This window comes from Macadamia integrifolia, chromosome 2 (genome assembly GCF_013358625.1).
Source record: "Macadamia integrifolia cultivar HAES 741 chromosome 2, SCU_Mint_v3, whole genome shotgun sequence".
Classification (NCBI taxonomy): Eukaryota; Viridiplantae; Streptophyta; class Magnoliopsida; order Proteales; family Proteaceae; genus Macadamia; species Macadamia integrifolia.
In genome coordinates this window covers 17,343,377-17,357,088 of record NC_056558.1, presented here as the reverse complement: position 1 = coordinate 17,357,088, position 13,712 = coordinate 17,343,377, and the positions used below count along the sequence as shown (strand labels likewise).

At 40.1% G+C, this 13,712-nt stretch overlaps 1 protein-coding gene across 2 annotated transcripts in view; it reads left to right on the top strand.

Moving 5' to 3' along the window:
* LOC122059096 (probable phosphoinositide phosphatase SAC9) overlaps positions 1-13,712 on the top strand; it is a 67,245-nt gene that overhangs the window by 52,345 nt on the left and 1,188 nt on the right. For both annotated transcript variants that reach the window (XM_042621792.1, XM_042621797.1), the window contains 4 exons: positions 2,293-3,132; positions 6,112-6,309; positions 6,781-7,233; positions 7,333-7,566. In XM_042621792.1, the coding sequence (XP_042477726.1) occupies positions 2,293-3,132; positions 6,112-6,309; positions 6,781-7,233; positions 7,333-7,566 (1,725 nt within the window). The remainder of the gene's footprint in view (positions 1-2,292; positions 3,133-6,111; positions 6,310-6,780; positions 7,234-7,332; positions 7,567-13,712) is intronic.

Genomic DNA, 13,712 nt, shown 5'->3' with positions numbered 1-13,712 from the left:
TTATAATTGAGACCAGCCAGCTGCATCTTCTATGTTATGTGAAAAATCTATCCATCTTGATCAGATCTTAACATTCTTCCTCCTAATTCTGTTTCTTTTAGTGGGTGTTCGGTGTTGCATTCAGGTTTAACACTATGTTTGTGGTTTCCTCAAAACCCTATTGCAAAACCCTAGCTTTCATCAAACTTCCAATTTTCACTCTTTAATTCCTTAATTAAAAACCCTGTTAACCCCCATTGTAGGTATATGGATTGATTTCCTTAACACAATCCTACATCATTTATTAGCCGCATCATTCTTCCCTTTTAGTAATTGTTTCCTATATGGATTGATTTCCTTGACACAATCCTACATCATATATAAGCCGCATCATTCTTCCCTTTTATTATTTGTTATTTTTTAACATTTTTATGTGATACGAACTTTTCATTGTTGCCTGGGATTTTTTTTTTTTTTTTTTTGCATACTAAATATAAAAAATATTAAGGACAATAAATATCCATAACATGTGCGACCTTGTTCCCTCTGATCATGTTTGAAATACTTTCTGCACCGATGTTGGTTGGGATATTTCATTCATATGTGTCCTCTTCCTCTTCTTTTTTCTTATGTATTTCTCAATGACCTGATTTTGTAGGTGAGAAATTCTGAGATCTTGTTTACTCACCCATTCTTATCCTGAATTTTTAATTGACACGCGAGGAACCTTTCGACAATTTTTTTTGCTATATATTTATATTTTTTTGTTTACATGCCTACTGTATAATTTCTGTATCTTTTTAGAGCAACTTGCTGATGGAAACATAAGAATGGTGCAATAATCAACGCCATCCCCCCCGTTGTTTTAAGTTGAAAATTCAACATGCTCTCTCCTGAAAACCGTAGCTACAGAGAAAACCGAAGGATGCCGCCGATGGAGCAGCCTGGCTGTTAGGATGGGCTGCTCCCCCCCTCTTCCTCTCTCCCTGTCCCTTCACCTCCCCCTCTTCTCTTCTCTTCTCTTCTCTTCTCTTCCCTTCTCTTCTCTTCCCTTCTCTTCTCTTCTCTTCTCTTCTCTTCTCTTCTCCCTCCCTCCCTCCTCCCTCCTCCCTCCTCCCTCCCTCCTCCCTCTCATCCTTCGCTCTCTTTTCTTTTCTTCTTCACCCTCTCCCTCTCGTCTTTTTTCTTTTTTTCTTTTCTTCTACTTCGGTCTCACACGTTCAGGAGTTCGTGATCCACTCCTTGCCGTCTCCCTAGTCCTTCCTCTCCCATCTTGACTCAGATCTGGTGCAACTTGAGCTGCTGCTCATCTGGCGTAGCTTTGTGCTGCTGGCCTTGCCACATCTCTGAGTTGGTCCTTGATGGTCTTGCCAGGGATCTCTTGATCCTCCCAGATTGACTTGTTGGCTCCTCCCTCCACTAGTGTTCTTTGGGCCTGCAGTTGCTCATACTCAAGCTACTGCTCTAATCGGGTTTGGCTTTGTTGCCAGCCAACCGCTGCTCCGACCTGCTCCCAAATCGATACGCTGGTTCCTCCTCCGTCCGCCGACACTCTTTGGGCCTGTTGCCGCTCATCCCTGAGTCACCAAACAGTTCGGGTGTGCTTTGTGCTGCTGGCCAAGCCATGAGCCATGCTCTCTTCTTGATCCTTGGCAGTTTCAAGTCCTCCCTGATCGAATTTTTTGCTCCACCGGTGCTTCTTGGAAAGCTACTTGCAAGGCTACCAGCCATGCTCGGCCGACATCCGCTTCGCCGATGCCCTCGGCAAGGCTGGCACCCGTCTTCGCGTTTGTCTCTTCCGAGAGGCCAGCTCCTCGCTTGGCCGCGGCCCTCCGCAAGGCCCGTGCTGCCGTCGCTGTCTTTTTTCCTGCCGGAGCTCCGATTCATGTCTTGATGGCTGGAAGTTGAAGTGATGAGATACGATGGGTAGGGTTTGGTGGAATCCTAACTGAAATTTCCTTGTTTGCCCCTCGTCCTTACTTTGGGCTTCTTTGTTCTTGTTCAGCCCCTGTGGGCTTTAAAATTTTAAGTTGTTTGGGCTTCTTGGCTCTTTTTATTTTAAGCCCGTGTGAACTTTGTGTTGTATTTCTAGTTCTCAAGCCCTTTGGGCCTTGGATGTTGTCTTTTCCGGACTTTGGTTACTCTTATTGGGTTTGTAATATCCCTTAGGGGATATATTTTCCCTCCCCCATCTTTTAATGCATTTATTAATTCACCCAAAAAAAAAAAAACCCCATCCCGTTCCCCCCCATATATATGTGGTAAATTTCAGTTGCTATGTCTAACATACATATTTGTTATTTCATCTTGCAGGATAGGAAGCTAGACTTCACAGAAGCTATGAACCTTGAAATTGAACGTCTCCAGGTGAACCTTTCTGCTGCTGATAGGGACAGAGCTTTATTATCAGTTGGTACTGATCCTGCTACTTTAAACCCAAATGCCTTACTTGATGAGTATTACGTGGGAAGATTATGCGGAGTTGCAAACAGCCTTGCATTGTTGGGACAAGCTGCACTCGAGGACAAAATTAATGGTTCCATTGGTCTTGAGATAGCTGATAATGATTATATAGATTTCTGGAATATTTCTGGAATTGGAGAGACCTGTTCTAGTCCCAGCTGTGAGGTTCGTGCTGTAACACAACCTGCTGCCAACATGTCTTTGATGGTGTCAACTGGAAGAGCTTCATCATCTGTAGTTGTATGTTCTCATTGTGAAAGAAAGGTTTGCAAGGTTTGTTGTGCTGGGAGTGGAGCCCTCCTGCTTTCAAGTTTTAACTCAAAGGAGGTATCAAGTGCTAATGGTTTCTCAAGCCAGAGTGGGTCAAGCCATGGCAGTCAAACTGATTGCCTCTCCACCAACCGTTCATCTACAATAGATGGGGTTTTCTGTAAATCATGCTGCAGTGATGTTGTGCTTGATGCATTAATTCTGGACTATGTCAGGGTCTTGATTAGTATGCGGAGAAGTGCCCGTGCAGACAGTGCTGCACATAAAGCAGTGGACCAGGTGGTAGGAGTTCCATTAAGAGATTTTCTTGTTGAAAAGAACAGAATGTCTGAAGGTCGTCTAGCTGGTAATATCTTAAGGAAACTACTTGGTAGAGAGGAATCACTTGCTGAATTTCCATTTGCCAGTCTTTTACATTCGGTAAGATTTGTGTTCTTGTTTTATGGCTTCAGTACTGCAGTTGTTAATACACTGACTTCATTTCCTGTTACTGCATCCTAGTAGATGAAATGAGTCATATTTGGGTTGGATCTATCTACGTCTGAATTTGTATTACCCTGTCCAAATCTATTTCTGGATCTGAGCTCAATCCATTGTTATGGACCTATTATGTGGAACTATAATTGGATCAGATACAGGTTGGATCTGGGTACTTATGTTTAACTTTTAATTCTATATCTACATGTGATGCAATGTGCAAAAGTGGCAAACTGTATTCAGCCAAACCCTGATAATGTTTGTAGCAGCAGAGAAACCTGCAATCAGTACTTACCAAGCTTGAGAAGAGAAAGAGAAAAGGAGAAGACAGTGTCGATGGAGAGAAAGCTAGAACACGATGGGATTGGAATGCCCTATTATCGTCTAGTCCATCCTTTATATAATATCAAGACATTAGCTCTTAGTAGGAATCCTATTAAGAGGCCTACTCTGATTACAATAACGAGTAGTACGTAGAAAAGGAAATAACAACTAAAGAACTAATCTAGCTACAACTCAAACACTATCCCATGGTACACCATAGTACCATACTCCCCATGATACACTTTAACACTCCCTCCCAAGCTGGAATATATATTGGCATAGTTAGTTAAAACGGGAACAAAAAAAAAAAACTTTGTTAGGGATGGTATGTTTAAAATGGCAAAAAAAAAAAAAAAAAAAAAGAACAGTAAAAAAAGAGGTCAATCTTTTGAAAACGGAAAAAAAGCAGAAACAAACTGTATGGGTTTTAGACATTTAAATTTGACAAACGGGACCCCAAAAATGGCAGTATATTTGTAGTTTTCTTGTGTTCTAGGCTGAGTAGAACATCCACCCTCAAGTACAACTCTAGAAGGTTGATTAGTTTTAAATATAGGAAGGGAAGACAAAATAACCCAGCCAGAGGGAGACACCTGAGTGGGTGAGCCACCAGCAATTACAACTCTAGAAGGATTTTTCGAAGTGAAGAAAGTGTGTGAGACTTATTAGTCATGCAAGAAGTGGCATCAGAGTTAATAACCCATGGTGTAGAAGAAGAAGAGGCAAGAAGTGTGCTAGTACCTGGATGAGCGATGGTAGCATTGGATGTAGAGGAAGATGTCTCAATCTGTTAAATACACTTAAGAAATTGATTGAGTTCATCGCATAACGAGAAATGAATTGATTAACTCCAGAGGTAGAAGTCTGATTGGTCTCCGAACATGAGGCCACAGTACAATTTTGATTAGATGTAGTAGTAGCAATAGCGGACAGTATGATTCATATTACCACAATGAGTACATTGATGTGTACCCTGATCTAGTGGCTGTCCTCTACATTGACCACCGCCATGGCGTCGACCGCCCCATGATGGCGACCCTTTCAGAGAAACCAGTGCCATGGCCATTCCCCACCCCCTCCGCTATTTGAAACAAGTGTTGAATTATTGTTAGAGGAGGTCAAGTCAAATTTGGTGAAAGGGAGACATGATACGTTAGATTTGACAAAATTCCTCATTTATGGATGGAATCTTCTCTTAGGCAAGAATTTGGTTTTTCACTTGTCGAAGGTCTGAGGCTAATCCAAACAAAATTTGACAACCAAGAAACACGTTGAGATTTAAGGACTTCAATATCAGAGAGAGATTGGTACACATTGAGTTCTTCCCACATGCCTTCCAAGGAACCATATTAGTCACCAATGGATTTTCCACTCTGTTTGGGGGAGAACTTTTTATATGAGTCATACAACCTGGACATGTTCTTATCCGGTGAATAGCTTTCTTTGAGGCCATCCCAGACACCCTTAGTTATGGTATAAAAGATCACATTGGCAACCACCATAGATCTAAATCTTGGAGAAATTTCTGCTCTGTTTTGCTAATTTTAGTAGTTTCGACACTATTGAAGCGAAACAGGAGGCAAAACATAAAAGTGTCCTTATTCCAGTTGAAGTTTCGGTAACACTAAAATTTTAGTCTATCTCGTGTCATTTCACTGAAACAACACAAGCCACATAGCTTAAATACCTCATTTTGTGGGTTCTGGCCAAAATTTTGGTCTATCTCGTGTCATTTCACTGAAACAACACAAACCACTTAGCTTAAATACCTCATTTTTTGGGTTCTGGTCGAAATTTTGACCAGAACCTTTCTGTTTCATTGGTTTCGCCTGGCAGAAAGAGAAAACCCCTGGAGTTTTATGGGAGGATATGACCTGGCTTCTCCACCAAGGCCTGCGGGAGGATTCACCACCTTGGAGTTGCTGCTGCTTCACCACAATAGCTGCTTACTTCATGAAGAAGAAGACTCAAAAGACTAATAGCCAAAACGTATGGGCTGCCTCCCTTTTTTTGTATTTATAAAATATGATGGTTGAGATACAAAATTAGCAGCTCTCCATATGTGGGAGAGTGCTTAACTTCCAAGCAAATTAAAAAATAGAACCCTTCTAGAAGAGATCTAATAGCTTTACATAAAATGAAAACTAAAATAGTAACTCCTAGATAGCTATTTAAATACCAAGGAACTGAACAGTTACAATTATAGAAACTAGAACAAAAGTATCTACTAGGAGAATATTCCAGAAGCCTATCTTCATGACAGCACCCACACAAGTCTTCTGGAAACCAGATCAGGCTCAAACCAAGGCCCACACATGGTCTAAACCAGAACCAGAACCAGAACCGTAGGACAAGTTAGGCCTGTTTTTTTCTTTTTGGACTGAAATGCATCATGTATACTGTCATTTTTGTTTCTCACATGTTCAATGTCTTACACTCTTATTCAATTGACGATAAGCAAACGTTGAATATTCTTTATTTCTTTTTCTTTTCCATTTCCATTTCAAAATTGAACTAGGTTGCATGTTGTTGACGGCCTTTTTCCCATTGATTTAGCCATTTTATATTGATGTCTAACTTGGTTACTTATCGGTGCAGGTTGAAACTGCTGTCGGCTCAGCACCATCATTGTCATTACTTGCCCCTGCTGATTTTGGCTCACAGCATTCGTATTGGAGAGCTCGCCCTAGTACCTCCTCTATTGAATTTGCCATTGTTCTTGGCAGTCTATCTGATGTCTCTGAGGTCATATTACTTGTTAGTCCATGTGGCTATTCAGCGGGTGACTGTCCTACAGTAAGAATCTAACTATATTTCCTTGAATGGTTTACCAGATAACATTTGTAACGATATGTGTTAGTTTTGTGGGTATTTATTTTCTTAATAATGTGATATGAAGCTTGTCTCAACTCTAAACTATGAATATTGCACATCAACTTGTAGGCAGATTTCCATGTATATGTTTTATAGTTTGTTTGCTATTATCATTTGCTATGATACTCTACATAATTCCTTATTTTTTTTCATAGAGAAGTAGTAGGTAAAGTCCTATCTTGCTCCATAAAATCATCCTTTCCCTTTCCACTTTGATGGTTCTTACTAACAGATCTTTTTTTTTTTTTTTTTCAAATGTCGGAACTAATGTTCAACTATCTCAGAAAATACTGGCTTTTCTTTTCTACCCTCAACCTCTAATCTTATTTCCTGATACCTCTATGCTTTTCCTACCTCTTGATAAGTCCTTGTTATTGTTTGTGCTTTGTACAGGTGCAAATATGGGCTACCAATAAGATAAACAAGGATGAACGCTCATTCATGGGAAAATGGGAGGTACAGTCCATGATCACTTCAGAATTTTATGGAGCAGAACAGTCAAGTAAAGGTAATGATGTTCCAAGGCATGTGAAATTCACATTCCGGAATACAATTCGATGCCGTATCATTTGGATAACACTACATCTTAGACGGCCTGGTTCAAGTTCTGTTAATTTGGAAAAGGGGTTCAATCTTCTTTCTCTAGATGAGAACCCCTTTGCCGAAATCAGTCGTCGTGCCTCTTTTGGAGGGACTGTTGAAAGTGAGCCATGCCTTCATGCAAAAAGGATCTTAGTGGTTGGGAACCCTGTGAGGAAAGATCTGGGACTTACGTCACCTCAGGGGCCAGAAAAATTAAAACTAAAAGCATGGTTGGAGAGAGCCCCTCAATTAAATCGATTCAAGGTACAACTGATCCATATGATTTTCTAGTTTCATAAATTCAATTTTCAATCAATTATTAAATGTAGGAAATGTTATAAATACATAATTTTCTTTATTCAGGTTCCAGTTGAGGCTGAAAGATTGATGAACAATGATTTTGTCTTGGAACAATATCTCTCACCAGCTTCGCCTCAGTTGGCTGGATTTCGTCTTGATGCTTTCAGTGCGATAAGACCACGAATCACCCATTCACCTACTTCTTTTAATGTGAATGTTTGGGAGACTTCTTTAACATATTTGGAAGACAGACATATTTCTCCTGCAGTCTTGTTTATACAAGTATCAGCTATCCAGGTAATTAGAAGTAAATGTTTCATTTACCTTACTGTCATATTATCCAAGTTATCCTATCCAATATAGCATTAATTGGTGTACTTATGCAGGCCCGGTTTAAATTTGGCCTGTTTTTGGTATTATTATGGATTGAGCCTTAGTTTTTGGGTTTTACTGCTGGTATGGGTTGATGAAATACATCCCAAAAGTGGGGGTTTAAGGGGGTGTATGGAATTTATTATTTATTAGTGGGTCCATGTTGGTCATAGTTGGCTGGGGATTTATCTTATATTTTATTCCTACATTGTTAGTTTTTGAGTTAGTTTAGGAGATTTCTTAGCTATCTAAGATTCCTAGTTAGGAAAGTAGATATTATATTAGTTGATAAGTCAATCTAGGGGATTCTTTTTTGTTTTTCTAGATGACAATGTACCCAACACCCCCCCCCCCCATTTTGGATTAATTAATCAGTTTTGAATTTTGTGGTAATTAGCATTGCTGCCTTTTACCCATCTCCTCTTATTTTGTAAGGTCTCTCTCTCTCTCTCTCTCTCTCTCTCTCTCTACTACTACTACTACTATCTCTTCTTTTCATCTCTTTCATAATAGGACAGCAAACAAGAATCTCACTCCCCTTTCTTCTCTCCAATCGATACTCCTTTGTTCCCTGCCTCTTTCAGCTATTGATTCAGATATCCAATTTGATGATATTTCTCATGAGATTTGGTCGTTAGACTTAAGATCAGATCTGATAATTCTTAGCTATCTGATTTTTATTTTCTATCTTGAAATCAGATCCTTCTCCATCTTCTCCTTATTTTTCTCTATTTATCTACATTTGATTACTTTTCTTTTTCATACCAACTTCTCTTACCAATTTCAAATATTTTGGAATTTTATTTTCTGATTTAATGTTGGAAATTGATTTCTGAAATTTAATAGTTAATCTCTTGAAATCTGACCGTGAGATTTGACATCAAGTTTGATCCAAATCTAGCCTTCAGATTAGACATATTTGTGTGAGCCCATCACTTGCAGATCTGTTGATTGATTTGGCATTAGATCTGATCGATCTGCATCAGTTTGGTATTAGAATCAAAATCCTTTAATTCCTATGGCAATCGATTATTTATTGCTTAATTCCCAAAATTTTCCACTTCAACTTCACATGGAGAGTAGTACGAAGAAACATAGTTTTCAAGGTGTCCAAGCACGTTGTTGGTGTCACCTTGTGTACAAACCCGCTCTAACGCATTGGGTCTCCTAGACAACGTGGCAACTATACGAAGAAATTCGTAGTTGTCAAGGCGTCGCCAAGGCGACGACTAGGCGTCCAGGCGGTTTGCCTGGGGCCTAGGCGACAGTCGCCTTATTACATTGCATGCCGCCTTGTGTTTTGGCACTTATTTATGCCAAATATCATTTAAGTAAATGTTATTTCATTTATTTAAGATATTATTCATAAATAAGCAAATACCCCCTATTTGAATCCAATAAAAATAGTTTAAAAATCAAATTCCAAAAGGATAAAAAGTCAACCACCCAGTCCGAGAAGAAAAATTGGATTTTGGTTATAGGGGCGATTTTCAACTTTTAAATACTGGAGTTTTTCTCAATTATGAAAATTTTATAAATTCTATCATGTTAAAACATTGCTAAAAACCAAAAGTCCGGTAAAATAATTTTTTTCTTTGATATCCATAAAATTATTTTCATTCAGGCGATTTTAACAGCATTTGCGCACTTAAAAATAAGTTTGACCAGAACATAACTTTGTCATTACAACTCAAATTTAAGTAATCTTAGACTTGTTGGAAAGCTGGTTTTATATTATAACTGATACAAAAAGTCTCATGTAAAAATAATATCATTTGACCAGTCAAACTTATTATAGAACCAGAGCATTTCTCTAAATTTTGATTTTTTATAACTTAATATGACTTAATGTTAATTTTTTTATGATTTAATATGGCTAAATGTTGATTTTTAATGACTTGATGTTGCTTAATCTTGATTTTTTTATGATACAAGGTATATATAGCTTATTAAATAATGTTAGAAAATAGGAAAAATAAAAAATAACAATTGGTCGCCTTGTTCGCCTCAAGGCGTGCGCCTTCTCGCCTAAGCGCTTAGACAACCCTCCACCACCTTGGTTCGCCTTGGCATCGTGACAACCATGAAGAAATTTGAGGATGGGCTTCTTGATCTCCAATCAAGTTTCGAGAGCTTGTTGATAATACTAAACGTCAATGCAATAATTTATCGAGCATGATGGAAGCTTTATGGAAAGAATCAGAAGCGGAAGAAACAGTGGTAGAAATGGTTGATCAAGGGGAATATTCCAATTTAGGAAACATAGTTTGAAGAGATCGAAACCATTAATTTCCTACTTCCTCGACAACTCTTGGATGTTATGAAGCTGATCATTGCTGATTTTGATCGTGAGATGCTTTGGATCATCGTTCAATTAAAGTCTAAGATCATGGATGAGATGAGGATGTTAAGATGGCTGTGCGGTAAAACTAGGAAGGATAAAGTAAGGAATGAACATATTAGAGCTGTTTTGGGAGTGGCCCCAATCAACGACAATCTCCATGAAAGTTGTTTGAGGTGGTATGACCATATTCAAAGGAAACCTCAAGAACCCCCAATAAGGAGGAGTGATCGGATCCAAATTGAAGGGGCCAAAAGAGTTAGGGGTATGCCTAAAATGACCATAGACGAAGTGGTTAGGAATGACATGCATAGGCTTGGTCTTGTACCCACTATGACCTTGGATAGAACCTATTCGAAGGCAAGAATCCATGTAGCCGACCCCATTTAGCTGATTTTCCTAACTTTTGGGCTCTGCCTCTTTCCTCTTACTCATATTTATTTTCTCACTTCTCATCTTTCCATCTCTCCCCTCCTCCACTTATGTTTGGACTTTTTCTATTTTGTTTTGTATGTATCCATGTAGTTGACCCCATTAAGTTGGGATAAGGCTGAGTCTGTTATTGTTGTTGGTGTTGTTGGTGGTGTTGTTGTTGATTGTGGATGGCAATCGAATGATCATGATAAGATACGATAAGACTCGAGGATGAGTTTGTTTCTAAAAAGGACAGAATAATGCAAGCCTGGTTTAAATTTGGGTAAGGTTTTAGTATTAATTTTGATTAGGTCTTAATTTTTGGTATGAGCTGAAATTTATAGCCCAAAAGTGGGAGTTTAAGGGGTGCGCAGAGTTGTTACTTTATTAATGGGTCAATGTTGGTGATAGTTAGATAGAGATTTATTTTATTATTCTTTTTTGGGTGAATAAATAATTCATTACCAAAAAGGAGGAAAGAGGGCATATACAAGCCCCGAGGGGAAAGAAAGAAGAAAAAACTAAAAGGCCAAACATGCGGCCAGTAGCATTGACTAAATTGGGGTTGGGGGGAGGTGCCAGGACACAACAGTGAGCCTATTCCTTGGGGAATCTCTAACAGGGCAGGGGGTAAGGTGGTAAGCGTGTGAAGCTTGGAACTATCATCAAACTTTATGGCTTTCCAAATATTATCAAAATACCAGGAATTGAGAGTCCATCTACAAAGATTTTGTTTCGTCCAAATGTGGTGATGGTAGCACGGAAGGTGAGCTTTCTAGCAGTGTCATAGATAGAAGATCTAGCAAAAGTCATATTAACCCAAATCCATTCCCTATGAAGGGGAAGGATATGTCTCTTGCCAGGCCAACAAGAGTTGAGAACTCTTTTCCAAATGGAGGTAGAAAAGGGGCGACTAAAGAAAAGGTGATCAAGAGTATTTAATTCCATTCCAGCATAGACAATAAGAGGGAGAAATCTGAATATGCCAGTAAAGGAGGAAGGATTGGGTGAGGAGACAATTGGAGAGGGCTCTATAAGAAATAAAACTATAGCGGGGAATGTGACCAGAAAGCCATACAATCTTACGCTAGGGGGCGAGAGGATTATGGGAACGAATATATTCCCAAGATGAGGAGGATTTGGAAATTCCAAAAAGGCCTTTAGTTCCTGTTGCCTCTGTTGGAATGTTGATCATCTCTTCTTCTCTTGTCCTTTCTCCTCTTCCGTCTAGAAGCTTGTCCTCCGTAGTTGCTGGCCTTTCAGGAGACTTGTGTTCCCCCTTTTGAGAGAATGGATTTGGGTTGATATGACTTTCACTAGTAGCTCTATCTGTGACACGGCTGGGAAGCTTGCCATCTGCGCCTTTGTCAATCACTTTTGGATGGAACATAATATTAGATGATGGACTTCCAAATCTAGATCCTTGGATATGATTTGGAAAGTCGTCTTTAGGGATGTCAATTCTAAGCTTGCCTTACTACCCCAGCGGCCTATAAAGGACTCCCCAAGAAATAGGCTCATTGTTGTCTCTTGGGGTTTGCCCTCTTCCATTTTGGTCCCCCCTCTCTAGTTGCTTTGGCTTTGTAGTCTTCTTTTTGTTCCCCCCTTTTCTCCCTCCTCTCCTTTTGGGTCTCTAGTATTGTTCCTTCTTTTTAATATATTTTTTATTCATAAAAAAACAAAAACGAAATTGCTAGAAGGTGAAGGAGCATATACTTGGTCACCTTTGCCACGATGATCAGGGGAAGGGGGAAGAGTGGACCAGATGTCTAAGTGGGGGGGTGGGAGGAAGAAGTAAGTGGGACCAAACGCCGTTGGAATTGATGGAGGCCACAGATGAGTCCCTATGCAACTCAAAGGGGTAGGCAATTCTAGGACCAACTATGGAGAGGACACTTGAGGGATGCCAGTTGTCAAGCTAGAGGGAGGTGGATCGACCATCAGAGATAGAAGATCGGATGACACGAATGGAGTGGAAGGCTAAGAATGTTGCACCAAACCTAAGAAGCATTGGAATTAGGGAATGCAATCCAGAGGGAGTCTTTATGTAGAAGTGAGGAGTAGACCCAGGACGCCCAGATGTATGCTAGGAGATGACCTTCCAAATGAGCTTTAAGGATACCCGTAGAGTTTGCATCTTGGATTTTGTGGATACCTAGTCCTCCTTCCTTGAGGGAAAGGCAGATTGAAGGCCAATTGAGGGGATGGAGGAATCTGGTAGGGTCAACCCCTTTCCAGAGGAAGGTGCACCGACAACGCTGTTTGGATGGTGGACTGTGGAAGCCGAAAAACTTCAGACCATTAGATGTAGCAGGATTGGAGAACAGTTTGGATAAGCACCAGATGACTGGCGTAGGAGAGAAGTTTGTCTTTCCAAAGCTGAGGCCTTTTACGAATGTGTCAAGCATGGGGGTGTAGTGATGAGCAGTGAGATGAGTGGAACCCAGGCACTTGACAAGAAGGGAGCCCAATGAGACACCAAAAATACCAAGGAGGTTGTCTTTCAAGGAGTCAGAGACCCCAGCCAAGAAGATATGGGATTTGAGGAGGATGATACAGAGGCCAAAAAGGTTTTCAAAGAGATGGAGGGAGGAAAAATGGATTGAGTGGAAAGAGGGTCAGCTTTGGCGAAGATCATGGGATCATCTACAAAGGAGAGGTGAGTGAGTTTAAGAGATTTACTTTTGGGGAGGGGGAGATGAGGTGGAGGTCTGTGGAAGATTGGATGGATCTAAAGAAGACTTCTAGGGCAAGGGAGAAGAGGAAAGGGGAGAGGGGACATCCCTGACAGATACCAACAGAAGAGGGAATGTACGTAGGAAGGCTGCCATTGACAAGGACAGAAAAGCGGGAGGAAGAGATGCTAGAGTGGATCCAATTAATGAAGATGGGAGGGAAAGACATTTGGAGATGAAGTTCCACTTAATGGATTTGAAAGCTATGTGGATGTCAATCTTTAGGAGGGCAGCAGGGGAGTGGGCTTTTCTTTTGAAACCTCTAGCAATTTCTAGGCAAAGAATGATGTTGTCTACAATGCTACACCTAGCAATGAAGGCAGACTGATTGGGGCTAACAAGGGAGTCAACTACAGTCTGCAATGCTATCAAAGCTTTGGTTTCCTAGATATTTTATAGGCATATAATCCATCTATTAGGACCTTCTTTCCCTAGTACAGCCCCATTGATTTGGTAGATTGTGGGATATCATACCAACCATATTCTGCCCTATTTTCTCAGTTATGGTTCACTGCAGTTCGGGTTTTTTTAACTGGTTTTCCAGACCTTTTGTTTATTCAGCCTAGTTAGCCTCATCACTT